Source organism: Lingula anatina, chromosome 2 (assembly GCF_051362555.1).
Source record: "Lingula anatina isolate TDL-2025a chromosome 2, LinAna3.0, whole genome shotgun sequence".
NCBI lineage: Eukaryota > Metazoa > Brachiopoda > Lingulata > Lingulida > Lingulidae > Lingula > Lingula anatina.
The window spans coordinates 15,797,415-15,825,314 of record NC_141768.1 but is presented as its reverse complement, the minus strand read 5'-3'; the positions used below and the strand labels follow the sequence as shown (position 1 = coordinate 15,825,314).

The window sequence follows — 27,900 nt, the reverse complement described above, 5'->3', positions numbered from 1 at the left end:
CTTGAAAATGCCAAAATGTAAACAAGACAGCACTGTTCTGAAATGTTTTTTTTCTTTCCATTTTTACACTTTTTTAACATAAAACAAAATTAACAGTTTACTGCCACTTTTATAAGATCAACTAAGAAAATTGATGAGATGTGAAAAATATCAATAGAACAGTGTCAAATGTTCAATTTCCTCCATTCTGAGTTTCTGAACATAGTGAATGATTGAATCTTACAAACTGCAATGATATGAGTTTATTTCCATTTTTGACACCTTATTACACAATACACGATTACAAGTTTACCATCATTTTTACGTTATCAACTAACAATGTTGTAAAGATGCAGAAAATGTCAAACAAACACTTTTACATATCTTATTAATTAAATAATGAGACTGTTAACATGCCTAAGAATTGAATCTGAGGAAATGTGAAAAAACAGCATAACTTATAAAATAATGGTCTGATTATGCTGATTTTCGAACTTGACCTGCGTTTTAGTAAGATTGATTACTCCTGTGAGTTTCATGACAACAGGCCTATGGGTTTTCCTTGAAATGTGTTAACAGTGTTGCATATATGCTGAAAAGTGAAAAAACAGCATAACTACTAAAATAGTGGCCCGATCATGCCGATTTTCGAACTTGGCCTGCGTTTTAGTAAGATTGATTACTCCTGTAAGTTTCATGACAACAACCCTATGGGTTTTCCTTGAAATGTGTTAACAGTGTTGCATATATGCTGAAAAGTGAAAAAACAGCATAACTACTGAAATAGTGGCCCGATCATGCCAATTTTCGAACTTGATCTGAGTTTTAGTAAGATTGATTACTCCTGTGAGTTTCATGACAACAGGCCTATCAGTTTTCCTTGAGATGTGTTAACAGTGTTGCATATATGCTGAAAAGTGAAAAAACAGCATAAATTCTACAATAATGGCCCGATCATGCTGATTTTCGAACTTGACCTGTGTTTTATGAATATTCATCAGCTCTGTAAATATAAAGCCAAAAAGTAAAACTGTCTTCCACTTATGGTGTTAACGCTGAAAGTGCACGGCGACGGCGACATGATCGGCGACAGCGACGGCGACGGCGACGACAGACGCAGGTGATGGCAATATGTACAGACACATCTGTGTCTGTACATAAAAATGTGTAACAAGCATAAGGCTTCAGGCCCATGGGAGTTCAAGTTCACACTTTGAAAATGTATAACTTCCAGAAAAAGAAGCCAATTAGACTGCTTTTCCAACTCAGGCTGCATTTTAGTCCTGTATTTCTTTTCTGAACGTTTGGCAATTATCAGTAAGATGGTTTTCCCATAATGGTCATCATGGCAGCAGCACCCAAAATTGTGTTTTCTTCTATTCTGATGCAATATTACATAGTGGTTAACAGCATAATGACCGTCAGTTTTTAATAATAAAATATACGTATCATGGATTTTCAGAAAATGTGACTAGCATGGGTCTTCAAGCCCATGGAACTTCAAAGTCACACCTTGAAAATGCCAATATGTAAAAATTAAATTTTCACAAAAAAAAAAAACTGTTTAACTAGCAGAAAGAATTACCAAACAGACTGCATTGCCTACTGAAGCTGTATTTTAGTCCCATGTTTCTTTCCTGTAAGTTTGAGAACAGTAAGTGACATGATTTTTCTTCAATGGTCATCATGGGAGCAGTGCCCAAAATATTTTTTTCCAAATTTTGATGCAATATTACATAACGTTTAACAGCATAATGACCATCAATTTTTAATAATAAAATATTAGTATTATGGATATTCAGAAAATGTGACTAGCAAAGGTCTTCAGGCCCATGGAACTTCAAAGTCACAACTTGAAAATGCCAAAATGTAAACAAGACAGCACTGTTCTGAAATGTTTTTTTTTCCATTTTTAACACTTTTTTAACATAAAACAAAATTAACAGTTTACTGCCATTTTTATATGATCAACTAAGAAAATTGATGAGATGTGAAAAATATCAATAGAACAGTGTCAAATGTCCAATTTCCTCCATTCTGAGTTTCTGAACATAGTGAATGATTGAATCTTACAAACTGCAATGATATGAGTTTATTTCCATTTTTGACACCTTATTACACAATACACGATTACAAGTTTACCATCATTTTTACGTAATCAACTAACAATGTTGTAAAGATGCAGGAAATGTCAAACAAACACTTTTACATATCTTATTAATTAAATAATGAGACTGTTAACATGCCTAAGAATTGAATCTGAGGAAATGTGAAAAAACAGCATAACTTATAAAATAATGGTCCGATTATGCTGATTTTCGAACTTGACCTGCGTTTTAGTAAGATTGATTACTCCTGTGAGTTTCATTACAACAGGCCTATGGGTTTTCCTTGAAATGTGTTAACAGTGTTGCATATATGCTGAAAAGTGAAAAAACAGCATAACTACTAAAATAGTGGCCCGATCATGCCGATTTTCGAACTTGATCTGCTTTTTAGTAAGATTGATTACTCCTGTGAGTTTCATGACAACAGGCCTATCAGTTTTCCTTGAAATGTGTTAACAGTGTTGCATATATGCTGAAAAGTGAAAAAACAGCATAAATTCTACAATAATGGCCCGATCATGCTGATTTTCGAACTTGACCTGTGTTTTATGAATATTCATCAGCTCTGTAAATATAAAGCCAAAAAGTAAAACTGTCTTCCACTTATGGTGTTAACGCTGAAAGTGCACGGCGACGGCGACGGCGACATGATCGGCGACGGCGACGGCGACGACAGACGCAGGTGATGGCAATATGTACAGACACATCTGTGTCTGTACATAAAAATCTTGTATCAATACTCTTTTTTGCGATGGCTGGCCCCTCTGTGAAACTTCCATCTTTAAAGAAGCTCGAAAGATTACCAAATTTTTTCAATTTACCGCCCGCCCCCTCCCCCCCCCCCAAAAAAAAAAAGGAAGAAAAAATTCAAGTAATGCAAACCAATGGTTCTACCATTGATTAATCTAAATCCACAAAAAGGTACTTTTAAAATATGTAACTACTTGAATTTTCATTTCATTTTTAATACAGTGAGCAATTAACACAAGCCTTAACAAATTCTACCATTGTATTAAAATACAAGATACAGCCAAAATGGCATTATGTTCTCCTTTTTACTCAGAGTATATGCCAGGCAATGTACCTCAGTAGGTGTTTCAGAGTACTCCTTGACTCTCTCCACAGCCACAATATTAGCTTCCAGTTCACTGGTCATACGCACCATCCAGTTTAACGTTTGAGTTATCTGAAATAACAAGGATGGAAAGAATTGCAAAAGTTGTCAAATATTGGTAAAATTATCCTAACGCAATCAAGGAAATTGAAAACAAGAAGAAACCTATAACTGCCAGGTTTGCTTTTCAAACAACAGCTAAAACTTCAACATAAAAATTACATAAATTAGAATTGGCATGAGACACATTAACTTAGAAAAGAGGATTTGTGAAATAAAGTCTATACTTACATTTAATGCATAGGTAACCGAGAGGCCAACAATTCCAGCACTCAAAGAGTCTCTGCCTATGACAGCAAACAGAGCAGCAAACAGCACTATGCAGTTCCCAATGAACTCCAGGCGAATGGCTAACCATCTATAAAAAGTAAAGGAGTGAAGACGAACATGATAACGATGATAAAGGTGATTTGAAGATGTGAGCAAAATGGCCATTGCACATTATTTATTGAAAGTGCAACATACATCATCCTTGGTAAAGCTTTTTCATCACTTCCTAGCCTATATAATAAAAATGGAATTCTCTTGAAAAAAAATACTTGATCATTAAAGATGAATAAATAATGAAAATAAAAGTAAAATCCAACAAACCTGTTAGATACAATATTAGGATAATATGAGATTTGGTTTTCATCCACTTTCTCTTCTGACTGGAGAATAAACCTCTCTGTTTGTCCATAGGCTCGGATAATGCTAGCTCCAGTTATACTCTCTCCAAAATGCGAGTATATAGGAGAGCGGGTCACAGACTCTAACCGCTTCAATTGCCTTGAAGTGGCAACATAAAATCTCTACAAGAAATGTATTAATATTAAAATATCACCCTCTTCTCATCGTCATGGTATATTATACTGCCAAGTATACAATTAGAATGAACAAATAAAACTGTATTTGAAAACTGAATAATAATAATAATATTATTGAAAATTTCAAAGCTTAATCTTTTTATCAGTAAAATAACTTAACATGACAAAACAATTATATTTTTATTTCTGCAACCAAAACTAAACAGGAAGACTGACAAACCCCAAAATACAAAGACCATTGGCCGACCAATCACCTAGTGCCCACAAGTTCAAGGGAACTACAGTAAGAAATTCAAATAATCCAAGATTTTGGATATTTGTGTGTATTTCACAATTTCAAGCAAACAAATCTTTGTATTTTGGAGTGGCAGCCAACATTTTGTTATTCAAATTCATGCCTGGGAAATTCTAATGGGTCAAAAACATTGAGTGAATAACTAAATCTACTAAGACTTTAATTAATGTGCAAGGTTACCTGTTAGTGGGACAGAACGTGAAAACTTCAAACAGGGCTGCATGCACAATAGTTACCAAGTATGTCTAGAAGGCCAACAAAATGCTACAAACCAAGCTAGAAAACAAAACAGCAACTCAAAAGTCCTATATCCACAAACTATGGAAACCACGCATGCAAGTTTGGGTACAAAAAGTCAAGTTTATACAAGTACTTCCTTCACTTAACTCCAGGATGTTTAGGATAGATCTGGTCTGATCTCTAATTTTTTAGATATAATTTGAGGCAGTCTTCTGGACATAATTTACCACATGTGCAAGTGAAAGTAACCAATGGATATACCACCTGAGCTACATCACTGGATATGTTGGTCCTGTGACATGCTTTCACTGAAGTCATATCTTAATTTGGAGTCAGTCTACTTGTATAAACAGGACTTGAATGCACCAACTCATTAATAATCTGGTTAAACTGTCACAGAAAAAAAATTCTCAGAAAAGTTTTGGAAAAGTTCCAAGAACATCATGCTCTCTTACATACACATAAAGCAATTTTAGTAAAGCAAATGCAAAGATATAACTTAAAAATGCAGCTTTTACCAAACAAAGAATATCATACAAATACTACCAAGAAACAAGCAGCAAAGCTGTTCAAAGTACAGACATATAAGAGCACAGATTTGGGCGATATTTAGCATTTCATTTTCAAAATATACTTTAATAAAAAAGCCCAATTGATTTACTAACTGGACCCTTGACCTGTATTTTATGAATATCCATCAGTTCTGTAAGTTTGAAGACAAAAGGTTGAAATAAATGGTTTTCCACTTATTGTGTTATCCCTGAAAGTGCACAGCAACACTGACAACACTTACAGTGACGACAGACACATGGGACTTTATGCACAGATACTATCTGTCTGTACATAAAGAAAACTGTACAGCACCGTCAATCAATGTACAGACAATACTGCAGCAAATTCAACTATATCAAATTATTGCTTGGGTGTATTTTGACCAGTCCCGTGGCCACCCCTCTTTGAGTGATTTTGAATAATTAAAACAAAGGATATGGCAGAATATCTAACTCATGCTGAGAAGCCAGATGGGAATCATAAACATTTTGAAGCAAAGATTTAAATATAACATGCAAATAGCTTTGATTATTAAATAAGGGTGAATATGACTCTACAGCTATTTCAATGCATGCATCTTTAAAGAAATAAATTTGAAAATATGATATTGTTTAGATTTTGTACCATTTTAACAGAACACTGAAATAGGTAGATAATCATGTTTGGTTTGGGCCACATCTTCATTCGTCATCATATATACAGTCACACTCACTTTAACACTGCCATTATGACACAACGACAAATTTAATGAACAGGTATGTTTTTTGCGAATTGATTTGATTAACAGCCCTCTTTTCAAAGCCTCTGTGACAGTTTTTGTCAGATGCACCATTTGGTAGGCACTAAACCACACTGAAGTGCATGCCAAGTATCAACAATACCCCAGGAATAGCATACTTAGTCTAGTAACACATTCACATGCATGCACACACGCATGTGCACACGCACACTCTTAGGAAGGTGAAGGTATCTTATTGAACAAGATGGTAAGGAAGCCTACCATAATTGGGATGACATAGTGTGATGAATAAAACAGTATCTCCAGCTTATGGAGAGGGGAAAAGGAGTGCCATGGGATTCCATTAGAAAGGCTAAATCCCATGATCAAATCAGGGAAGACAGTTCAGCAAAAAATGACTGTGCTCAATAGGGACCAAAAAGTCACTGTGCATTAAGCTTCTATCAAGAAAAATGGGAGCCAAAAACATAAACCATTTCAATGATTATGTTACATAATTTTCACAAAAAAGAAACTGAAAACCTGCATCACTATTGAAATAAATGTAATTAAAGGAAGAGCAGTTTTAAAACTTAACAAGCATAACAGCCTGCAAACAGGCAAACTTTTCATTTAATCTTTCTAATCCTTCCACAAACTTTTCTTACCATTTTCCCCGCATGCACATGCGATAATCATTATTTATAGTCATACGAATTAAATGACTTAACTACATGTAACTGAATAATCACAAGAGAGAGATATCAGGCACTGGATTTCTTCATAGCTTTACTTTAACTGAATCCTTTTTAAAATTTCAGACATAATTAAAGAATATCTTTTTTGGCCATCTGGTAAGAATTTGTAGAGTCAATTGAACATAATATTTTTTCATGTTACTTGGTTATATTCAGAGCTGTAGCAAATCTGACTCTTCATTTAATCGGTAACAGAGAATGCTGAACAAGAAGGTAATTATATCTTTCCCTCCCTTACATTCCACCTATATTTTTAACATTTCATTCAAAACCTTTCTCATGAATTTTAAACAGAAAAATCCTCAATCTTGTGTTACAAGTTAAATGTAGTAGTTTTCAACAGTAAACCCAAAACTGTATCAAAAAGAAATAAAATCAAACCTCCATTACCTGTATAAATGTATAGAATACTCCAAGAGGAAGAAAAACCACTAAGAACAGTGGTGTGCTGTAGCTAATAACCAGTATGGTGCTGAGTACACTGAGCACACAGACTAGACAGATGCGTATTTTTTCCACCAGAACAACATCTATTGTATCTATGTCCTTGGAAAATCGATTCATGATTCTCCCCAAAGGCGTTCGGTCAAAGAAGATACTAGGAAGCTTCAGGATGTTATCTAAGAAGCCAAAATGCAGGAGTGTACATGCTTTAATGCTGCCCCTGGCCAGACAATAGGATCCCAAGTACACAAGTAAACCTACAGAGCAAATGAAGGCAATAAGTGAGGGGAAAAAGTTTGAAGTATTACAATTCTTAAATTAGAAAGACTTAAATGTAGTTAGATCTATACCAGGCCTGCCTAACTACCTGACAGCTATATCACTATTTCAAAACAATTTGACAGTTGTAGTGCCATTTTGACATGCTGACTTTCTATATGACCATACAGATATATTTTGTTTTGGCACTCAAAAATTTGGGCCTCCACAGCCTAGGAGACTTGGAGCGTTTTTGCCTAGAAACAGTTCAACACCTGTAATCAATTACTGTGCACAGCATTTTTTTCTGTTAGAGCATCCTTATATATACCTACACACTATCATATTTATTTTCAGGATAAAGGGGCAAAAACTGGTACATCTGAGTTAATATAACTGTTTTCCACATGAATGCAACAATCATCATGATATAATTAAAGTATTACTCTGTCAAGAGTAAAATTCAATTGGGCGGTGATTGAAACTAAGATGGTGAGAGGAATACACCTTTGGCCCATGATTCAATATATCATGAAAAGGATACACGGAAACCAGAATGCAATTAAGGTAGCTCCTATATTAAAATTTGATTTCAGATCAAAACGTGTGTGCGTGTGCGTGTGTGTGTGTGTGTATGTGTGTATATATATATATATATATATATGTTTGGGTATGGTGAGGCACAAAATATATCTGCATGGTTGAGAGGGATATTGGTAGGTTGTTAGACGTGGTATATTTGTAATGCTCAAAATCATGAGTAGCAGTTAGGCAGGCCTATATGCTTGAAGAGAAAGTAAAGTTCACAAATGAACCAATAGCTAGTAATATAAAAGAGTGGCTCTTCTTAAACACCTTAATGTATTGCCTGCCAAACTTCCTCCTCCTTGAGTTTTTCACTACAGATATTGGTTACAGTAGAAATATGTCAGTGTGATATACAATTTCATACCTTCAAACTTGGCAGTACCACAAGTCAACTTGGTGGGCATGTCATAGAATTATAAACTTATAGTCATGACCTATTGTCATACCGTTACTGACGTTGCCATGACATGGCACTAGAGACTATTCCTAGCCGTATAACATATGTTAAGTGACCAGTCCATCAAGGTCATTTACCTAGGGAAAGGTCCCAGGTTAAGACCACAAAAATTGGTCATTTGCTAATGAAGGTTTCAGTATCAGGGTAATAAATAATTCTCATCTTAATTCTACTAGATGACTAAAAACCTTCATTCATTCATTCTTTTCATTCTAATCAAACCCCACTTTAACCAAGTGTTACATATATCATGCTAGACTGAGAGAGAATAACCAGAGACATTAAACATCCATACCATCTCCTCTTACCAAACATACCTGATATGACACATTTGATAAACTAGACTTAAGCCATCAGTTACATTAAATCATGACACATCTAGTGCACCAATCACATATTTGTGCTTTTTTTCTATTATCCTGCTTCCTGAACATAAGTGGAAAACAGGTGGTAAAATCCCTGAGAACCAATGTAATTTTTCCCTGTTTTGTTCCTCAGGATTTACAGAGCGCAAGGAAAACACACCCGTAACATGTACAACATACCCAAGTTTGACCCAAACCAAACATATACAACTCCAACCTTGTTACATACAACTGGCAGGCACACCACATTTTCATGCATGATACTGCTGTGAAAATTATTTAAGAAATCCCTTTAGGCAGTACAGTACAGTAAACTGGGGCTGTTTGTTAGATTGCATGCAAAATCTAAGACTGTTCGTATAAATATTAAGGCATGGGTGGTAAAATTTTCAGTATGAGTTTTTAATAAAGTTTTACAAAGTGCACCTCTTTTAAAATCTAAACAGACTGTTCAAATGTGTTTTAGAACTTTCCCACAACACAGTGTTAAGAACAAAAAAAAACCTATACCAACTGAAAAGATCACTAAGACACAACATCTATCATAACAAACATGCACATACAATCACACTTCTATGTGATACTTTGCAAGTTTTTACCTGTATAAAAAAATAAAATAATCCCAGAGGAAAAATAACTGTCAAAAACAATGGCGTGCTAATGCTTATCACAAGCATGGTGCTGAGCACAGAGAATGAACAACCAAGCCAAGCTCTCAGTTTGTCTTTCAAGTTGACATCCACCGTGTCAACATCTTTGGAGAATCTGTTAAGGATTCTTCCCATGGGTGTTTGGTCAAAGAACCCCATTGATGATTTGAGAACATTGTTTAAGCAGTTTGTGTGTAGTATTCCTGAGGCATGGATCGCACCAAGGGAGAGGGCAAAGGAAGACATGAGCACAAACACGCCTGAAGGAAATAAAAAAAAATATTTTCTACATGGCAGCTACAACACAAGTACCTGCAGGGTCAACTATGAGATACTAGAGATCTAGGGGGCAGGAAATTAATACCATAATTCAAAAACACTTCAAACTCTTGCAGATACATATCAAAGCAAAATGATGATTACAAGCACTCTGGTTTATAAAGTGAGAATTAGGCTGCCCACTTCATAAGGTGGGGAAGAGAAAACCAAATAAACAAATATAAAGATTTAGCACCCCACCTTATGATGCGAGTTTAAGCACCCTACAATATGTGAAGAACTAGCTCACACTTAACAAAGGCCCTTTTTGATAAATTTGAGGGACAAGCACTCAGTTAGATTATGTGATGCATACACACACCGCTATATCAAGTAAGGATTAAGCACCTGTAGTTTAATAATATCATAACTGAATATACCTGGACCAGGTAATATAAGACTGCCACAGGTACAACAATACTCAAAAATATAGGTGTGCTGTAACTGATGACAATGACACTGGCGATTGAATTAAGAACAGTTGATATCCACGCTGTCACACTGCGGGGAATGATGATGTCTATGATGTCAATATCCTTGGAGAAACGGTTAGTGACTCTCCCAAGGGGGGTTGTGTCAAAGAATGACTGTGGGCAATGCAATATATTTGTCATCATTCCATGGTGTAGGAACTGTGATGCCCAGACCATACCCAAGGCTGCCAGGAAAGACGCACACATCAATACCAATCCTGTATTGAATGGAAAAAAAAAATCTCCCCTTACAAAAGGTATTATTGCATGCAGGTTGGTTAGTGATAATACTTCATGCCCAAGCTGCCAGAGTGTGCAGTGTGCAATGAAATAAAACCTATTTTGCAATACAAACAAAGAAATAAGAATGAGCAAAAATACACCATGCAGTAAAAAAAAAAAAAAAAAAAATATATATATATATATATATATATATATATATATATATATATATATATATATATATATATATATATATATATATATATCAGTGCTGTAGTAATGCATTCTTATCATGCCATATATTGTCTAGATGGGCCAGTTTTGCTAACAAGTAAAAAATAAAATAAAACAAAACACACACAATCAAGCATGAACATTAAAGCAACAAAAAAGCTATCAAGCTGCAATGTACTAAGAAGATGGAAATGTGGAATTATTAGACAGATAAGAAGAGTAATAGTGGAAGAGACCCTGAAGCTACTTCCAAACACCATTTTAAAATAAAATGAGTCTAGGTTTCCCCATTTTCTAAACTAAACAGATAGCTCAGAACAGTATTGTCTGTATGGGTGTTATTGTCATTAAAAAAAAAAAAAACACCAGGCATCATGAAAGCATATAGGCAAGTTCATGCAATACGCCACTACAGCAGTACTGCCTATAGATTTACCTGTACAAAGAAATATAAGATGGCAAGTGGTAGGATGGCAGCAAGGAACAGCGGATGTGTACTGAATGTTACAACTACCAGAATGGCCAAAACTTCAAACCCAACAAAAAGAAGATCTTCAATTTTGTCAGGAATGGTAATATCAATGGTGTCAATGTCCTTGCTAAACCGGTTAACAATACGGCCTAGAGGTGTTGTTTCAAAGAAGACAAGAGGTGCCCCGACTACCCCGGCTAACAGTTCTGTGTGAAGGCGTGAAGAGGCAAAAATACAACCAAAAGCTAGCCCTACTGAAGAGATGAGGGTCAAAACAGCTGCAAGAAACAGGAAAAATGAGAACATGAAACAGTGTCTTATTATTATCATCATATGACATCCTAAAATTTAATCAAAAACATTTTTAATGGGATTCATACTAGTTCACTTTCAAATGTCATAATTCTGACTTAAATAGAAAAAAAATGCCTGCAAAAGAACTCCCCAAATAAATTGTCAATTGAAGCGCAGATACCATACTGATGTTCAATGTCAGTACCCATCTAAAGGAAACTTACATGCAGGTTCAAACATCCCATTGCAAACTTCTCTAATACCATCCCCTTGCTCCCAGACAACGTCCCATTTTTTAAATAAGCCAATTGCAAATAAACACTGATCATGGGGTCCCCTTTACCCAGTCTTCCTGTTTAGCTTTGACAGAACATTAAAAGAAAGCTTAAGGAAAGTACTTTGGTAAACATCAAGTACCTGTACAAAGAAATATATCACAGCTAGTGCAGGTATCACAGTTATTACAGTGGGAGTTGTAGATCCTATCACAGCAAAGGTCCCACAGGTTATGATGATAGTATTGAGCATGGATCTCACAGTAAAAGGCATGACTTGGTCTATAGTGTTCATGTCCCCAGAGAACCTATTTAACAGTCTACCCACGGGTGTGCTATCATAAAATATCATTGGTACATGAAGGAGATTATCTGCCAGTTTGGCGTGCCAATGTCTGGAAGCCTTTAAACCTCCCATTGCCATAGAGAAAGCACTGGCTATCTCTAGAAAACCTGAAATGATATTCTATGACAGTTCAAGCTTCCAACCAAGTTGTCACCTTTTGCGTGGAACTGCACATCTCCATTTTTTAAATTTTACTAAAAGCAGAACTATCTACCGATTAAAACCTGTAAAAGGAATTCCAAAACCCGAATTATGCAAGAAAATTGTTCATACTGATTATAACTAGAATCATATGTCATCATCAGTAATATATCATTATATATTACTGATGATATATTACTGATGATGACAAATTATCAGTAATATATCATTATATATGACAAATTATATAAAACAAAGCTCTTGACTAAATATTTAATGAATAACCATTCCTCATCAACAGGAAATAAATATTCAAAAAGTTACTCGAACAATGAATTTCATTTTAATGCTCTGACTGCACCTCCTAGTGGTGGGATTGGTGACTACATCTTCCATAAGAAAAATTACGGCAGTCAAGCCAAAAAAAAAATAAAAAATAAAAAAATTAAGCAATCTGAGGTAGTCATGCTCTGGGTGAAGGCAACACCTCTTCACACATCTATCAGTATGTAAGTATTTTGAATCAGTTCATTAACTCACAGCCAGTTGATGGGGTCACAGCGCCACAACAGGAGGAATATCATTATTACATTTCATACAAGCTACGTTTGGCTTGTTATCTAAATATGAACAACTTAAACATTATACTGCTGAGACAAAATATAAAATTTGGAAAAGGACTATTGCAGATTACAAACCCTGCATCAATCAAGATGCCTGACATTAATTTCTTTTTTCTTAATTTTTAAAAATTGTTAACTGAATCATTCCAAACCAATAGTCCTTTACTAAAAACAAGTCTTATCTTGAAAAAACACAAACCATACCTTGAGCAAGACCTAAAGCTCCATAGACACCCAACCGTAGATCTCTCTGGGCTGTATCAGTTGTTCCATTAATGGCCTCATCATTACTCCACTCACTGAGCCATACATTGGAGTATATGGCAGCTGCATTGTTGAGGATATAGAGAAATACAACAGCCAGTGTTACCCAAAGCCCTATAGCTTTCATGTAGATTATAAACACAGAAAGCTTCACCTGGAAATGAGGAAAAATATTCAAGCATACAAAAAAAAATCAATTTAGTTCAATCGTAAAATACTTTGTATCAAAATTATCAAATCACCAATTACACTAATAGAGAGTTTCCGTTGCCGGTGAGATATGCCGGCTAGATTAATACGTCATCGGTTTGTGCGCACTTGTGACGTTCACCGCATTCATATACCGTCGTCCAATCTAGTCTGCGGAATACAAGCGCTCCTATCTAGCCAGTGAGGAAGATTATTGAAAATAGTTATTAAAGGTTATGTTTGCTAATTTATATGCCTTATATACTTTTTTTACCATAGTTCAAGTGTATGTTCATGCAAATTTCGACTTTTTAAGAGAGAGGAGGCGCTAATTTTGGTTTATCAGGCACGTAGTCGGGGGTTGATCTTACTAACCGCCATATTTGTCGGGAAAAATTGCTCTTTTGGGTAATATTTGTCTCCTTTTTCATAAAAAAGAATCTTCACCTTGGAAATACATGGCTAAGGGGCCGTATATTGTTAATTATATTGGAATGAGCGGGGCGGGAAGCGCCAGCATTCTGGAACTTTACCGGAACGAGAAAAGAGTAGCGCGTTACTAGATACATTTGCACATACGTAACAATCTAGCCGTCGTATCCCACCTGCACCGGAAACTCTCTAATGAAAATCGTCAGACTGTTTACTTATGAAACATCCTCGTTAATAATGAATAGATATGAGGACAGATATCTCACACTGCCAGTCTCTGCTGTCTCTGCTTTAATTAGTTTTTCTGCCTCCACTTGTTTCTTCCTGAGGGCAGGAGGCGGTGTACACACTCCTTCATCATACTGTGACACCTGGCGTTTCAGGGCAGCGTAATCTTCCACCTCCAGTGGGATATCCCCCTCATCCAGGTCCCCTTTCTTCCTGCTGCCCACTGAAGACACCCTCTCTCTCTTCCTACTGGACACTGAAGAGACTCTTTCTCTGGGATCTATAATACAAGTATCACCTGTTAACTTGAAGGAATTTATTACTAGCAGATAAATTCTGTAATAGGGAATATTGTGTTGCCTGATCCATATGGGGATTTAATGGCTAATTGGTAAATCATGGCAGAAAATACAAAGCAGCTTAACAAAATACTTGTCACACAAAAGAGTAAGCAAATAAGGAGCAACAGAGCATTCCACTGACAGTTTTGAGATATTCACTTCTGTTTTTGAGCAAAATGCTAAATCAAGTTGAAAATACTCATGTTAATTTGTAAACTGTAAAAAGTTTAAGAAAACATACCCAAAATTTTGGCAGCAAAATGTGATAAAATGCTGGTAATATGGCTGATAAAATAAGGAACTAATTACGGAAGTATTTAAACATTTTATAAAATAGATTTTTTCAATTGGACTTACTTGAATGTAAACTTGTCTTTGATGAAAATTCCCTTGCTTCTGCTGTGTCTGTCTTATTTAGTGATGTTTTGCTGGCTTTTAGCTCACTCTTGGTCCTGTGAATAAAAAAATACTCACATATACTAAACATGACTCAGTTAAACTCCTTTTCTGGGAAAGCATGTTAAGATACAACTTTCAGTTTAAATGTTTTAAAATTACTTAAAGTGATAATAACTCTTCGTTTCGGCCAAAAAATGAATTTTCCTGGAGTGACCAACAATTTTCTCATACTTACCAATGGTTAATGAATCCATTTTTACATTCAAAGTTAGTCCCTGGTTTTTTTCTAAAAAGTTTGGTTTTTTGTTAAAATCTCTTAAGAGATTTTAACAGAGTATAGCCATCAATGGAGGTTACGTCGTTTAAAGACAAGCTCAGATATCAGACTAATAGCTATAACTGCCGGTTTTGTGGTAAAACAGAATATATTATATTTCTTTGAGTTATTCACAATGTTCTTATTGTGAAATATAGATCTCATATGAAGAGTTATTATCCCTTTAATTTACTAATTGTTGTTTATTGATTTCCAAAATTCTGCATTAATGAAAATCACAAAGAAAAATATCTAATTATGTACACTTCTTCATTTCTAAAAAGCTCCTATCAAGCTGAAACAAGGCAGCAAAGCTGTCAAATGTACAGACAAAGAACAGAAAATAAAGATGCAAATAAGTGAAAAATTAAATTTTCACAAAAAACTGTTAAATTGCCAGAAAAATTTACCAAACAGACTGTGTTGCCAATTGAAGCTGTATGTTAGACCCATGTTTCTTTCCTGTAAGTTTGAGAACAGTAAGTGACATGATTTCCCTTAAATGGTCATCATAGGAGCAGTGCCCAAAATAGGGGTTTCTTCAAATTTTGATGCAACATTTCATAATGTTTAACAGCATAATGACAATCAAATGTTATTAATAAAATATTAGTAACATGGTGTCACAGAAAATGTGACAAGCAAAAGTCTTCAAGATCATGGAACTTTAAAGTCACACCTTGAAAATGCCAATATGTGAAAAATTAAATTTTCACAAAAAACTGTTAAACTGCCAAAAAAATAAATAAATAAATAAATAAAAATACCAAACAGACTGCATTGCCTACTGAAGCTGTATTTTAGTCCCATGTTTCTTTCCTGTAAGTTTGAGAACAGTAAGTGACATGATTTTCCTTAAATGGTCATCATGGAAGCAGTGCCCAAAATAGGGGTTTCTTCAAATTTTGATGCAATATTACATAATGTTTAACAGTTTAATGACCATCAATTTTTAATTATAAAATATTAGTATCACAGATATTCAGAAAATGTGACTATCAAAGGTCTTCAGGCCCATGGAACTTCAAAGTCACGCCTTGAAAATGCCAAAATGTAAACAAGACAGCACTGTTCTGAAATGGGTTTATTTCCATTTTTAACACTTTTTTAACATAAAACAAAATAAACATTTTACTGCCATTTTATATGACCAACTAAGAAAATTGATGAGATGGGAAAAGTATCAATAGAACAGTGTTAAATGTCCAATTTCCTCCATTCTGAGATTCTGAACATAGTGGATGATTGAATCTGACAAACTGCAATGATATGAGTTTATTTCCATTTTTGACACTTTGTTACACAATACATGATAACAAGTTTACCATGTTTTTTACATAATCAACTAACAATGTTGTAAAGATGCAGGAAATATCAAACAAACACTTTTAGGCATCTTATTAGTTAAATAATGAGACTGTTAACATGCCTAATAATTGAATCTGAGGAAATGTGAAAAACAGTATAACTTCTAAAATAATGGCCCGATTATGCTGATTTTCGAACTCAACCTGCGTTTTAGTAAGATTGACCACTCCTGTGAGTATAATTACAATTGGCCAATCCGTTTTTCTTATATTGTGTTATCAGTGTTGTATTTATATTGAAAATAGTGAAAAAACAGCATAAATTCCCTAAAAATGGCCCAATCATGCTGATTTTCGAACTTGACCTGCGTATTATGAATATTAATCAGTTCTGTAAGTTTCAAGTCAAAAGGTAAAATGGTTTTCCACTTATCGTGTTATCGGTGCTGCATATATGCTGAAAAAAGTGAAAAAACAGCATAAATTCCCTAAAAGTGACCTGATCATGCTGATTTTCGAACTTGACCTGCGTATTATGAATATTCATCAGTTCTGTAAGTTTCAAGTCAAAAGGTAAAATGGTTTTCCACTTATCATGTTATCGGTGCTGCATATATGCTGAAAAAAGTGAAAAAACAGCATAAATTCCCTAAAAGTGACCCGATCATGCTGATTTTCGAACTTGACCTGCGTATTATGAATATTCATCAGTTCTGCAAGTTTCAAGTCAAAAGGTAAAATGGTTTTCCACTTATCGTGTTATCGGTAAAAGTGCACGGCGACGACGACGGCGACGATGGCGACGACGACAGACGCAGATGATGGCTATATGTACAGACACATCTGTGTCTGTACATAAAAAAAAACAATGAAATTTAGCTACTGCCAATAATATTTACTTCTGTAGTTCTCTCTCTCCATACAGCTCAGTAATATGTGACATTATTTCCTCACGCTCACTGCGAACTGAAAAGAAAAGATCCACAAATGTTAATCGGGAATCTGTAAATTTCAACTCAAAGCAATAAACCAATCTTAGTTGCCCAAAAAGATCAAAGTGTACATGTTACTGCTGTAGCCTTGGTCTTTTAAGTTACAACTGGTATTGTCCTCGACTAGAATCAAGCAGTGAAAACTATAGTTTTTTTTCTACAGAATCTAGGGTAATATGCAACCATTAAATTCAACACAAAGGTTTTAGTCCCACTGATTTTCCTCCATTATAACAATAGTTTTGTATGCTTTTGCTAGGTTATTCAAAAACCTTGTTCACCAATTTTCAAAAAGTCCTGAAAATCTAAAGGCCACTGACCATCATCGTCCATTTCCTCCAGCTCTCCCTCGATCTCCTCCTCCAAGAGGTAATTCTTCAAGAATTCTGAAAAAGCTCCTTGATGGTCCATTAATTGATTGAATGTTCCACACTCAGATACACTGCCGTTTGCTAACACAACAATGGTGTCCACTTTAGGGAGGAACCCAATGCCATGAGTCACAAGAATTCTGGTCTGAAAAACACAGTCTGGTAGCAGTCAATTTTTCCTTTCTTGTTCGCAACTCATACAGGTCCTTATCTTAAAAGTGATCTCCACCATCAGCTTTTAAAAGTCTCACCATTTATCAAATAAATTCAATATTTTCTTTTTCTAATCTATTAAACAAATTGTTATATACTTCTACTTTAAATGTGAGAAAAATTTTGTACTACTCAATATAAAGAAGCACTATCAGGTTAATACCAGCACAATGTCTGCTGTCTGTGACCTTCCTGTGCTAGAGAGCTAGACAAACTTGGTTTTATATACCTTGTTTTTCAGCACTCCTTCTGGCCCAATGACATTCTGAAAGATGTGTTTGCCAACATGTGCATCCACTGCACTAAGAGGGTCATCCAAGAGGTAGATATCTGCATTGGAGTACACAGCTCTGGCCAAACTCACACGCTGCTTCTGACCACCACTCAAGTTGATACCCTGAATATAGAAAAGATATTTATAGCAGAATTTCTCTCAACTAACATGAACATTATATAAAATCTATGCTAATTGAAAATATTAAAGCAAAAGACAACTGTTCTGATCTTTAAAACTGATGGAACCAAAATCTCAATATCATCACAAACTATTCTGCCTCCTCTTTTCAATACAATGAAAAGTTGGTTTCCACCCGGTATGATTTGGGCTTACCTTTTCTCCAATCTCTGTCATGTCAGCACTGGGCAGGACCTCCAGGTCTCTGTCCAGAGCACAGGCTCTGAGGGCCTTGTAGTAATCACACTCCACCAGGGGCTTGCTGAATAAGATGTTGTCACGGAGAGAACAGTTCTGTATCCAAGCCTGCTGTGGGACATAAGCTACTGAACCCTGCAACAAACCAAAAGTTTAGATTTTATCTTTCAGTAAGACCTCATTTTTTCCCTTTGATAAAATACTGTAAGGCATGTTTAGTAAAAGTCCTGAGAAAAGTAAATAATAGTAGAAATATGAAATAATATTCTTTTTGTTTGCATAACTACTGTACATTTGTTTGTCCTACTTAATGAACTTACTGAAACTTTAACTGTCCCTTCAACCTTGGCCATATCTCCTAACAGAGCTGAAAGAAGTGAAGATTTCCCAGTGCCCACACTGCCCACTACTGCCACCAACTGACCACGGTCAACATCAAGGTTGATGCTGAAATCAAATGTAACTTTTTAAATGTTTGTAACCTTTTAAAAAATGTTCATACAAAAATAAAAGGAATGATATTTTTTGATTTCACTCTTAACACTGTGTAAGTTTAATGCAAATCATATCATAATCACTGTCATGTTCAATTATATCACAAAAAACTCACCTGCATAATGTTGGAGTTTCCTCCTTGTCCCATGAAAATGTGCCTTTGTCCATTACAATGGCTTTGTCTGGAAAATAATATATAATTGTTGACTGTGAAACAAGAGTATGACTGAAATGGAAATCCATAATTATTGTTTAACGATATTATTCAAAACTCAAATATCATTGTTCTAAAAGATAACATCACTGTCAGCAGTCATTTTGTTTGTCATCTGATTGTTGATATATTTCCTTTACTCTTTTACTACTTTCATTTACTCCTTTGATCAAAAACCATGGATTACATAACTGAACAATATTATGTCGATGTTGAGTTTTATCAGACCAAAAAATTCACGGATATTACATCTTATTCTATGCTTATTATATAATTATAAAATAATACAAACCAGGCATTTCCTTTCTATCAATGCAACTAACGTCTAACTCATCATGATTTAGAAACTTGGTCACACGTTTCACAGATACACTGGCCTATAAAAACAAAACAAAACAAAAAAAAACAAGGTTTAATATCAGGTATCCATTACAGAGAAGATATTTGAAGGCATACAGCAAAAGCAGGCTACAACAGTTACTGTGAAGATTAGGTAAATAATTCTGAAATTTTATACCAATTATAAAAAATGAAAACATTGACATGAAATTATGTATAAGATGTATAATAAAAATATTATAATAATAGTAAAATTCAAAATCAAGTGAATCCAATTCTATCACTCACCTGTACGATATTAGAAATCAACATGGGTAACATGGCCAGGGGGAACCTGAGAATGTTGAAAAGGGAGAGAGACACAAAGGCTTTCTCTGCAGTCAAGATGTTGTACGGGGAAGACAGGACATACACAGCAAATGTGGTCAATGAGACCTGAAAAATATTCATAGCAATCTTTCTAGGAATGCAAGGAATGCAAATGCTTATAAAATAAGGACGGAAAGAACAGAAAAAATACAGCCAAGGATATCTGAATGTCAGAACTGGACTTAATATCATACATTTATGTTCAAAAATGAAATTATTCAGGCTTAAGAAATGTTTTTGACACTAGTGTTATATTTCATGCCCAATCATTAAATGTAATTTTTTTACAAATACTGTATTTGACAAAAAGATCTAGATTGAGCTTATGCAATTCTCACAAGAAAAGGAGCACATGTCCAGGTAAAAGATGTCCCAGCATTGAGGTAGGCTGCCTGCTTCAACACCCTCAGCTCCTTGTCTCGAATACCCAGAATCTGGTCTCTGAATGATATCTCCCAGGCATATAGCTTCAACACCTGGATAAAACATGGTGCGGTTGTCATCACCAGACATACCAAACCACCAGTGGCAATTGAAGCATATTCTAATATTATTTCTGTGAATTGCAACAAAACTTAAAATCTAAGGGAAAAGAATCCTGAAACTTGTCAATAAAATTTTGTTGACACTTTGAGTAGGATTTGGGTGTTTTAATCTTGATTTGTTGTGTTTGAAAGGATGTAACTTCAAGTTATTCTAATAACAATCCGAGTTGTTTCATTTCTGTCTTGCATGTATTTAATAACATTGCACATGACATTGTGATTGTAGATATAATGTCTACTTGTGTACATTTTTGTCATTCAAGTATAAGTGTGTAAGTGTATGCTTTATAAGCTGTAAATTAAAACAAATTAAGGGTTTTTCAGACTCCAACTAACCTTGATTCCATTAAGAACTTCATTCATCAGCTTGATACGTGTGTCCTTGTGCTTCATCTGCTTCACCTTAAATCAGAGAAGCATGTTTTGAACAAGCACCCTGAACTAATATATTTCAGAGTCTTTCACATCAAGATTTTCAACAACAAATTCTTTTCAGTTTGGTTAATTATAAATAAGCAAAGAATTTTCAAATTACATAAATATAATTCTAACCCACTAATTTAACCCCCCTGATAAAGCTTATAGACACATCATCCAAACATAAGTACGCCTGGAAAACATCTTACTTGTAGGCTCCTGGTCTTGGTGGCCATGAAGGCATTAATGGGTACCAGCAGCACCATGACCCCCAGTCCTGCCAGCACTGAAGGCCCCAGGGTCTGCCACAGAAAGTAGAGAGACACTGAGATTTGGAACGGTGCAGACCACAGCATGTTCAGGTAAGTGGTCAGGTCTACAAAACGCTGGGCATCTACGGACATCAGATTAACGATTTCTCCTACAGTAGATTGACGCCTTGCAGCACTGGTCAGTACAAGAGCCTTTTCAATAAAACATAAAATGTTATGATCAAACAGTGAATAAATATGACATATGACAAGTACTCTCTCTGATCAGTGTAGAACAAACTGTGGATCTTCTATGCTTTTTTTAATTGTGAGGAAACAGGGAATGTAGAAGGACACAAATAAAGATTGAACTATAAGTCTGAACCAAAGTTAATATTGCTCTTTTTAATTACCTTTCTGTATACTGCAGCTACTACAGCTGTTCTCAGTCTCATGCCCACCACCATGCACACATGGAAGTACTGATGGAGAATCAAGGACTGCACCAAAGCACACACAAACATCAACCCAGCATACACAAAACCTTTCCACAGGTAATCCTCTTTATCCCTCGTGAATTTGATTAATAACCTAGTATGTTAATGAAAGCAGTGTGTGTAAAAAAAAAACAAGGTCCTTATAACTGATTACAATTTAAGCAATAATAGAAATATTCAGAAAATATACTTCAATGAGATGTTTATTTGCACTGATACGTTCTGTCCCTAAAATAATTATAACTGTGTGTGCGTGCATGAGTGTGCGTGCATGTCTGTCTGTCTGTCTGTCTGATGGTTTATGTCATACAGCAGTTATGTTAATAAGTCCTAACATAGTAAAATGTAGAATTGCTGTCTAACGCAGCCAACAAACAATACAGTTTCTAACTTACTTCAGCAACTGTGGGCTAATGAAAAGCATTATGTCATGGATAAATTTGAAGAAGGCTGAGCCAGCAAATGCCAGTCCAAATGTCTTGCACAGTGCCTTGAACAGGGAAGGGTAGTACTTGGGATGAACATCCACCTCAACATATTTGGAATCGTCACCATCTTGACGCTTTAAAGGAATATCACCATTTTTTGGACATCCTGATTTTGCCAAACACCTGTAAAATGACAAAAATATTCAGTGATGAGGTTTTGTTATGTCCATCACAAAAATGCAGACAGCTATCAAGAAGCATGGTTTTATAACCTTTTTAAAAAGAAGGAAAATAAACCTTTTGTCGAAGATATAATACACACATCTAAAAATGTACTCAAGTTATACCCTTAGATCTAAACATCTCATCTTTCCCAATTCAGACCTTACAAACGATATAACCCCTCATATAAAAGTATTGTAAATGCTCTTTCCAACATGTCAGGAACACATGGTAAAGCATGATTTGTTTAGAACTAAGTTACTTAATTAGACATGATACCCTCTTATTCAAGTGCAAGGTTCAATTGAACCCCGAGTAGGAGACAGTTTTTTGGTTTTCTGATTTGCTCTTGAAATAAATAGCACAACACTCAGTGTGCAATGAATGCATATTCCACCACTAAAACCTACTTTTCTTTTTTCCTCAGTTCTGCATTCCAGTGCTTGTAGAATTTAGGCACTACAGTTCTAGATGCATCTGATGTATTTAAAGGCCATAGATCTTTTCTTTCCAGGGCCTTCCTATATCCCTGGATTACCATACTGAAATAAAAGATAAAATTTCAATGTGCACAGCATGAATTCTAAAAGAATTAAACTTAAGAATATAATATTCAGCAAATTGGGTCTGTATCTCCTACTGTTCACAAAATCTAAAAAAAAAAAGTTAAATAAATTCAATAAACGAGAGACAAATTAGACTACTTCGAAAAATGCATATTAGCTGAGAGATCCATTCAACTGCTTTTGTGAATAACTAATACTTATTCAAGATTATCAACTGTCTCAATATTCTGTTGTCTGAAATAATAGAGTTTTGGGGGTATTTTATGGTTAATTGCTAAAAATAACTATAATATCTTATTCTTATCTATAATCTCCTTACCTAGTAAACCACCAAAATGTAATTCTAGACAAGAAAGAACAAGTTTCCTCTGGACACCGCTTCTGGAGAAGAATAAAGTAGGTCAGAGTATCATCAAAGTTAGCAGACAGTAAACTTAGGAAGAATAACTAATACTTTACATGGACTTGATACTTAAACAGGTGATGTATATCATAAAATATTATTGTTATGAAAACTGGAAAAAATTTGCTTCAAGGACCTATAATTACATCATACAAAGATGGAAACTGACTGAACATCTCATGTCCAAAACCCTTGTACTTCTTTTTATAAACTTCATGTTAATCTGATGGGACAAGTTAAAAACAATAAACCTTTAGACAATAATAATCAAATCCATTTATATACCAACCTGGTCTCCTACTTCAGAGAAGACGGGGGGTTTGTCAACAAGCACCGACAGAATCAGCTGGGCAACAACCAGAGCAAAATGAAGGAAGAAGGTCACAAATGTAAACATGTCCTCTGGTTCTCCCTGGAAAAGTTTCAAAATGTTCTTGCAAATTATCTCATAGTAACAACCACTGGTGTCTGTATCACAGTTATATATTTTACAACACGTCCTTTTTTTTTATTTGAATGACTTAATTAAAATTTTGGATTTATTTGGCATTTTACCTCTACCAATAACATGTAGACATGTCTACCGACTTCTGTGATATGATAACAAATAAATCCAATAATGAAATAATTCAAATACATTAGGAAATAAATCATTAAGTTATATACATAACTAAGATATCTACATGCTGCACCAGGTAATATAGACATTGACTATATCAGTCTGATTCAATTAAATTATTTCAAGTCTACTCATGCATGACCCACAGCAATGTCCATATTTGAACCATTTAATAGTTTGAATAAAAAATTAACTTACCATAAGTAAATGAAATTTGACCTTTGATCTGCATATGAAGATATCGACTGCAACCCACAGAAGCCAGTATATGAAGAGTATGCCTGATGACTGAACTCCTTTTTTCCTTTCAATCTGGTGGTAAGCAATAGCCCATACCTGCAAGTGCAGCAATTCTATATCAGACTAACTATCTTAGTGAAACTTCATTATAAATAGTGTACATAACTTATATATTATATTTTCAGGTCTAATATTATTTGTTATCAAATATTTCAACATTTTTGAATTCATGTATCATTCCTGAACTATCATGATTAATTTATGGAGTATTAAGTTCATGTAAAAAATTGGTGATAGTTATACACACCATGGCTAGGAAGACCATCCCTGGTGAAACTATAGTTACACCATAAGCTCCCTCTGTTGAACTTATATGTATGGCATTGCACAAGTCTGCAAATGCCAAGACTGCTAGAATACATCCCAAGACCTAACAATTATCAGGAAAAAATATTTGAGAGATAAATCCTTTAATCAAATTTTCAGCAATAATTCAGATTGTTTACACCTACAATTCACATCTCTGTGAAACATCTAAAGACGTGTGAATGTGATCCATTACAACATGTAAAATTATTCACATTCTATTGAAATCAAGTTCCCTCTTCTATGTCAGCCTTACTTAGTTCCCACTTTGTTATTACTAGTCAAGCATTTTAATGCTTTTTAATAATGTTAAACTAATCTACGAAACTGGAAACTGCATTTAATCTTTTTGATTTCTAACCAATACCAAAACAGATATCACATACTTGAAATAAAAATGTTTATTTTCTTACCGTTTTTGTGATGTTCAGCCAGGTCCAAGGAATAAAGCTCTTTTGACTGTGCAGCAGTGAATACACGCTGAAGACGGAGGTCACAACCAGGAAAAAACATGGTATCCAGATAAGAACTGTGTTCTGGAAACAACTGGTCAAGTCTGGGTCATCTGTGTTGAATGTAAGGTTGTTGTCCTGGGGATAAAAATAATTTTATCTGTATACTCTTTTTTTTAAATTTTAATAGACAGTATGGTAAACTACAGTGATCTACAAAGTTCAACCTAGCACTTTTTTTATTTTTGTTCTGCCCCATGTCAAACTGATACTCAGTTGTGTATACATTTCATTTACTGAATATACGTAGATATTTCACATATTGACTTTAAAAAGGTGATCTAAGTAAACATGCAACTTTGGAAAAAAAATCTGGCACAGCTCTATGAACCAAATGCATTTTCAACAGCAGACTTAACCTAGATTTTTGCACTCTGCAGAGTTTAACACTAAACACGAGATCCAAACACTGCCAAGAGTGCCATTAGCACTTAAGTAAACACGGGTCCATTTTCATCTTATTTCACAAGTTGTTTGCAGAGTTTTGTTCAAAATGACCTTACGGTATCAGGCAGCTTTATTTTGAGCAAACATCCTCTGCACATATACTGTGAACTGAAAATACCCAAATGAACTACCAAAATATCTGGCATTTTGTTATGACCTTGGCATCGTTGTGTAATAACTACACAATCTCTGATATTTTCCATGCGTTTGTAATGCTGATTTAGGAAACGTTTATCTTTACTAGTCATTTTTTTTTATTCTGAAGATAATAGACTTATATCTTCTCCTTGAATGGAGAAAGAATTCAGAACGTTCACTTTGTAGCGAAAGAGTTTAACTCAATTTTATTAGCTATCCAATATATTTTAAGAGGCTTGCCATTTCATTAGCATCTTCACACCAAACCCTGTGACACCATGAATGCATATATATTACACATATCTTGACAATTTACACTCCTTATCTGCTAATCAAGTTTAACTTGATAACATTACCATTTCCTCTCTGTACTCACTACCCGTACTGGCCATGTACGTATGCATAAAATATTTTGCCTTCATTCACTTGGCCTGTCTTTGTAAATGATTGTTTGCTGAATGAATATATTTAACTATTTGTAAAGTAAGACAGTAACTGTTGTCAAATATTAAACTGTTTATTTTTTTTATCTGTAATTTTACATAAAATTTAATCAAATTCAGTTAAAACCAACTTTTTCCTTGTACTAAGTAATTTATAAATGTCAATTGTCAATGAATTCTGATATCAGGGGCAGATTGAGGCCATCTTCTGAGTCTACGGTCAGACTTTTTCAAGTTTACACTGACGGGCATCTAATTTTTCTGTCGGAAGATGGTCAAAGATTAAGGATGGATAAAAAAAGGCAAGTGGGAAGACTGTCAGAAAATATGCATACTAGTAATTTCATGAACAGCTTTATTATGTTTGATGATAATAAGCAACAGAACCCTACATGCTAGTTATATTATAGATAGGGTTTGGGTACTGTTCTCAAACATACAGTAATATATATTTATCCTACGGCCAGAACTGCCAACAAAAGGATATTTTTACTTGCATTTTCCTTACACGAGGCCTGTGTGTCAATGCATTTCAAGTGATCTACAATTACAATTAACATATCGTACCAAGCGCCAGCTATAGGATAAGTCAGTTACAAGCACTCAGTGTAACCTCATCATTACACTCTTGAACTAGTGCTGTAACTAGTGCATACAAAAACTTTTATGAAAGAAGGAGTTTAGCAAGCAGCAAAATTCTGAATGATCATTAGTGTATGCATAGGCCACATAAAAAAAATCATTCAATAAGACTTATGCATACCACTACGATTTGGAAAATAACTCATAAATGATTGTGTAATTGGTCTAAATTGGTACTAATCATGTTACTAGTATTGATAATTTGACATTCTTGAGGAAAAAAAAAAAAAAAAAAAACAACAACAACAATCAGGTCTTGAAAACTATTTTTCTCAACATATGGTCATAATTTACAACAAGTTTGTGTTGTGTATTATCCCAAGTCTACAACTATGATATTGCCATTTCAACATCCATATGATAAAACAAAAATATTGTATGAAATTCAATGTTGATGCCACAATAATAAACACTTCCATTTATCTAGAACATGCACTCTCTTCTCCTTATAGTCGAAAACTAATATATGACACAATGCATTCTTTGTTAACCCACTTTGTTTAAGGTATCAAGACAATGGCATACGTTCCAGTACATGTACACCCTATGTCTGAAGTAGCCAAACTCAATGACTTGCATAATATCACAGCCTGACTCTCAACATGGGTTAGAGAGGTTATATGGGGTGCTTCAAATAACCAAGGTTTTAACTCAACTTTGACAAAATTCTGATGACATTATTTAAGCAGCCAACACCTTTGTCATTTTACCAACTAAGATGCTAAGCATATATATAATGAATTATTAAGCCTACATTATTTTACAGAGGACTATATACGTACTAGTACTTTATAACACAACGTCTGGGAACTTTATATTTTGCATTACAACATTGTTTGTGTAGGTCACATAACCGTATGATCTATTTTAAGTAGTGTGCACGTGGTCAGTTAATCACAATACTAGTAGGACAAAGTACCTAGACAATACACTGTGTTAATCGCGGTCAGTATTAAGCCCATAAATCACGCACCTCCTAGCTTGCGAGCTACATTTTTATGCATTCTATCCTATTTCACTGTTATATATATATTAGTTTGTATTGAATTTATATCATATTTAACTCACCCAAAACGGAGAACCGCAAAATGCTTCCATTTTAACGGTTTACTGCCGCTGATACTGGTTGTTTTCCTTTATGTCATGTACCTAAGTGCTCACTCGTTAACCCACACCTGCTCCACTGAAGCAAGTAAAAATTCAGTAAGATTCTATCTATCTATAGCTTAATAATGTGGTTTTGCATAGAAAAA

The 27,900-nt window shown here is 34.7% G+C and overlaps 1 protein-coding gene across 6 annotated transcripts in view; it reads right to left on the bottom strand.

Annotated features, from left to right (window-relative positions):
• LOC106174222 (multidrug resistance-associated protein 1) overlaps positions 1-27,825 on the bottom strand; it is a 32,680-nt gene extending 4,855 nt beyond the window's left edge. Inside the window, exons 1-27 of one of the 6 annotated variants that reach the window (XM_087005809.1) lie at positions 27,716-27,825; positions 24,879-25,055; positions 24,407-24,529; positions 24,058-24,195; positions 23,530-23,652; positions 23,157-23,218; positions 22,682-22,813; positions 22,017-22,232; positions 21,538-21,715; positions 21,083-21,337; positions 20,793-20,858; positions 20,250-20,387; positions 19,831-19,977; positions 19,496-19,580; positions 19,105-19,171; positions 18,815-18,941; positions 18,453-18,629; positions 18,072-18,239; positions 17,579-17,774; positions 17,166-17,232; positions 14,602-14,696; positions 13,942-14,183; positions 12,995-13,208; positions 11,823-12,133; positions 3,853-4,052; positions 3,493-3,619; positions 3,172-3,273 (exon numbers count right to left, since the gene is read on the bottom strand). In XM_087005809.1, coding sequence (XP_086861935.1) covers positions 3,172-3,273; positions 3,493-3,619; positions 3,853-4,052; positions 11,823-12,133; positions 12,995-13,208; positions 13,942-14,183; positions 14,602-14,696; positions 17,166-17,232; positions 17,579-17,774; positions 18,072-18,239; positions 18,453-18,629; positions 18,815-18,941; positions 19,105-19,171; positions 19,496-19,580; positions 19,831-19,977; positions 20,250-20,387; positions 20,793-20,858; positions 21,083-21,337; positions 21,538-21,715; positions 22,017-22,232; positions 22,682-22,813; positions 23,157-23,218; positions 23,530-23,652; positions 24,058-24,195; positions 24,407-24,529; positions 24,879-25,055; positions 27,716-27,745 — 3,963 coding nt within the window. In that variant the 5' untranslated portion in view covers positions 27,746-27,825. Of the gene's footprint in view, positions 1-3,171; positions 3,274-3,492; positions 3,620-3,852; positions 4,053-7,020; positions 7,332-9,341; positions 9,653-10,090; positions 10,402-11,075; positions 11,390-11,822; positions 12,134-12,994; positions 13,209-13,941; positions 14,184-14,601; positions 14,697-17,165; positions 17,233-17,578; positions 17,775-18,071; positions 18,240-18,452; positions 18,630-18,814; positions 18,942-19,104; positions 19,172-19,495; positions 19,581-19,830; positions 19,978-20,249; positions 20,388-20,792; positions 20,859-21,082; positions 21,338-21,537; positions 21,716-22,016; positions 22,233-22,681; positions 22,814-23,156; positions 23,219-23,529; positions 23,653-24,057; positions 24,196-24,406; positions 24,530-24,878; positions 25,056-27,715 lie in introns of all 6 variants that reach the window. The other 5 variants (XM_087005808.1, XM_013555661.2, XM_013555659.2 and 2 more) reach the window with 5 other exon arrangements.
• Positions 27,826-27,900: the final 75 nt, after the last annotated feature.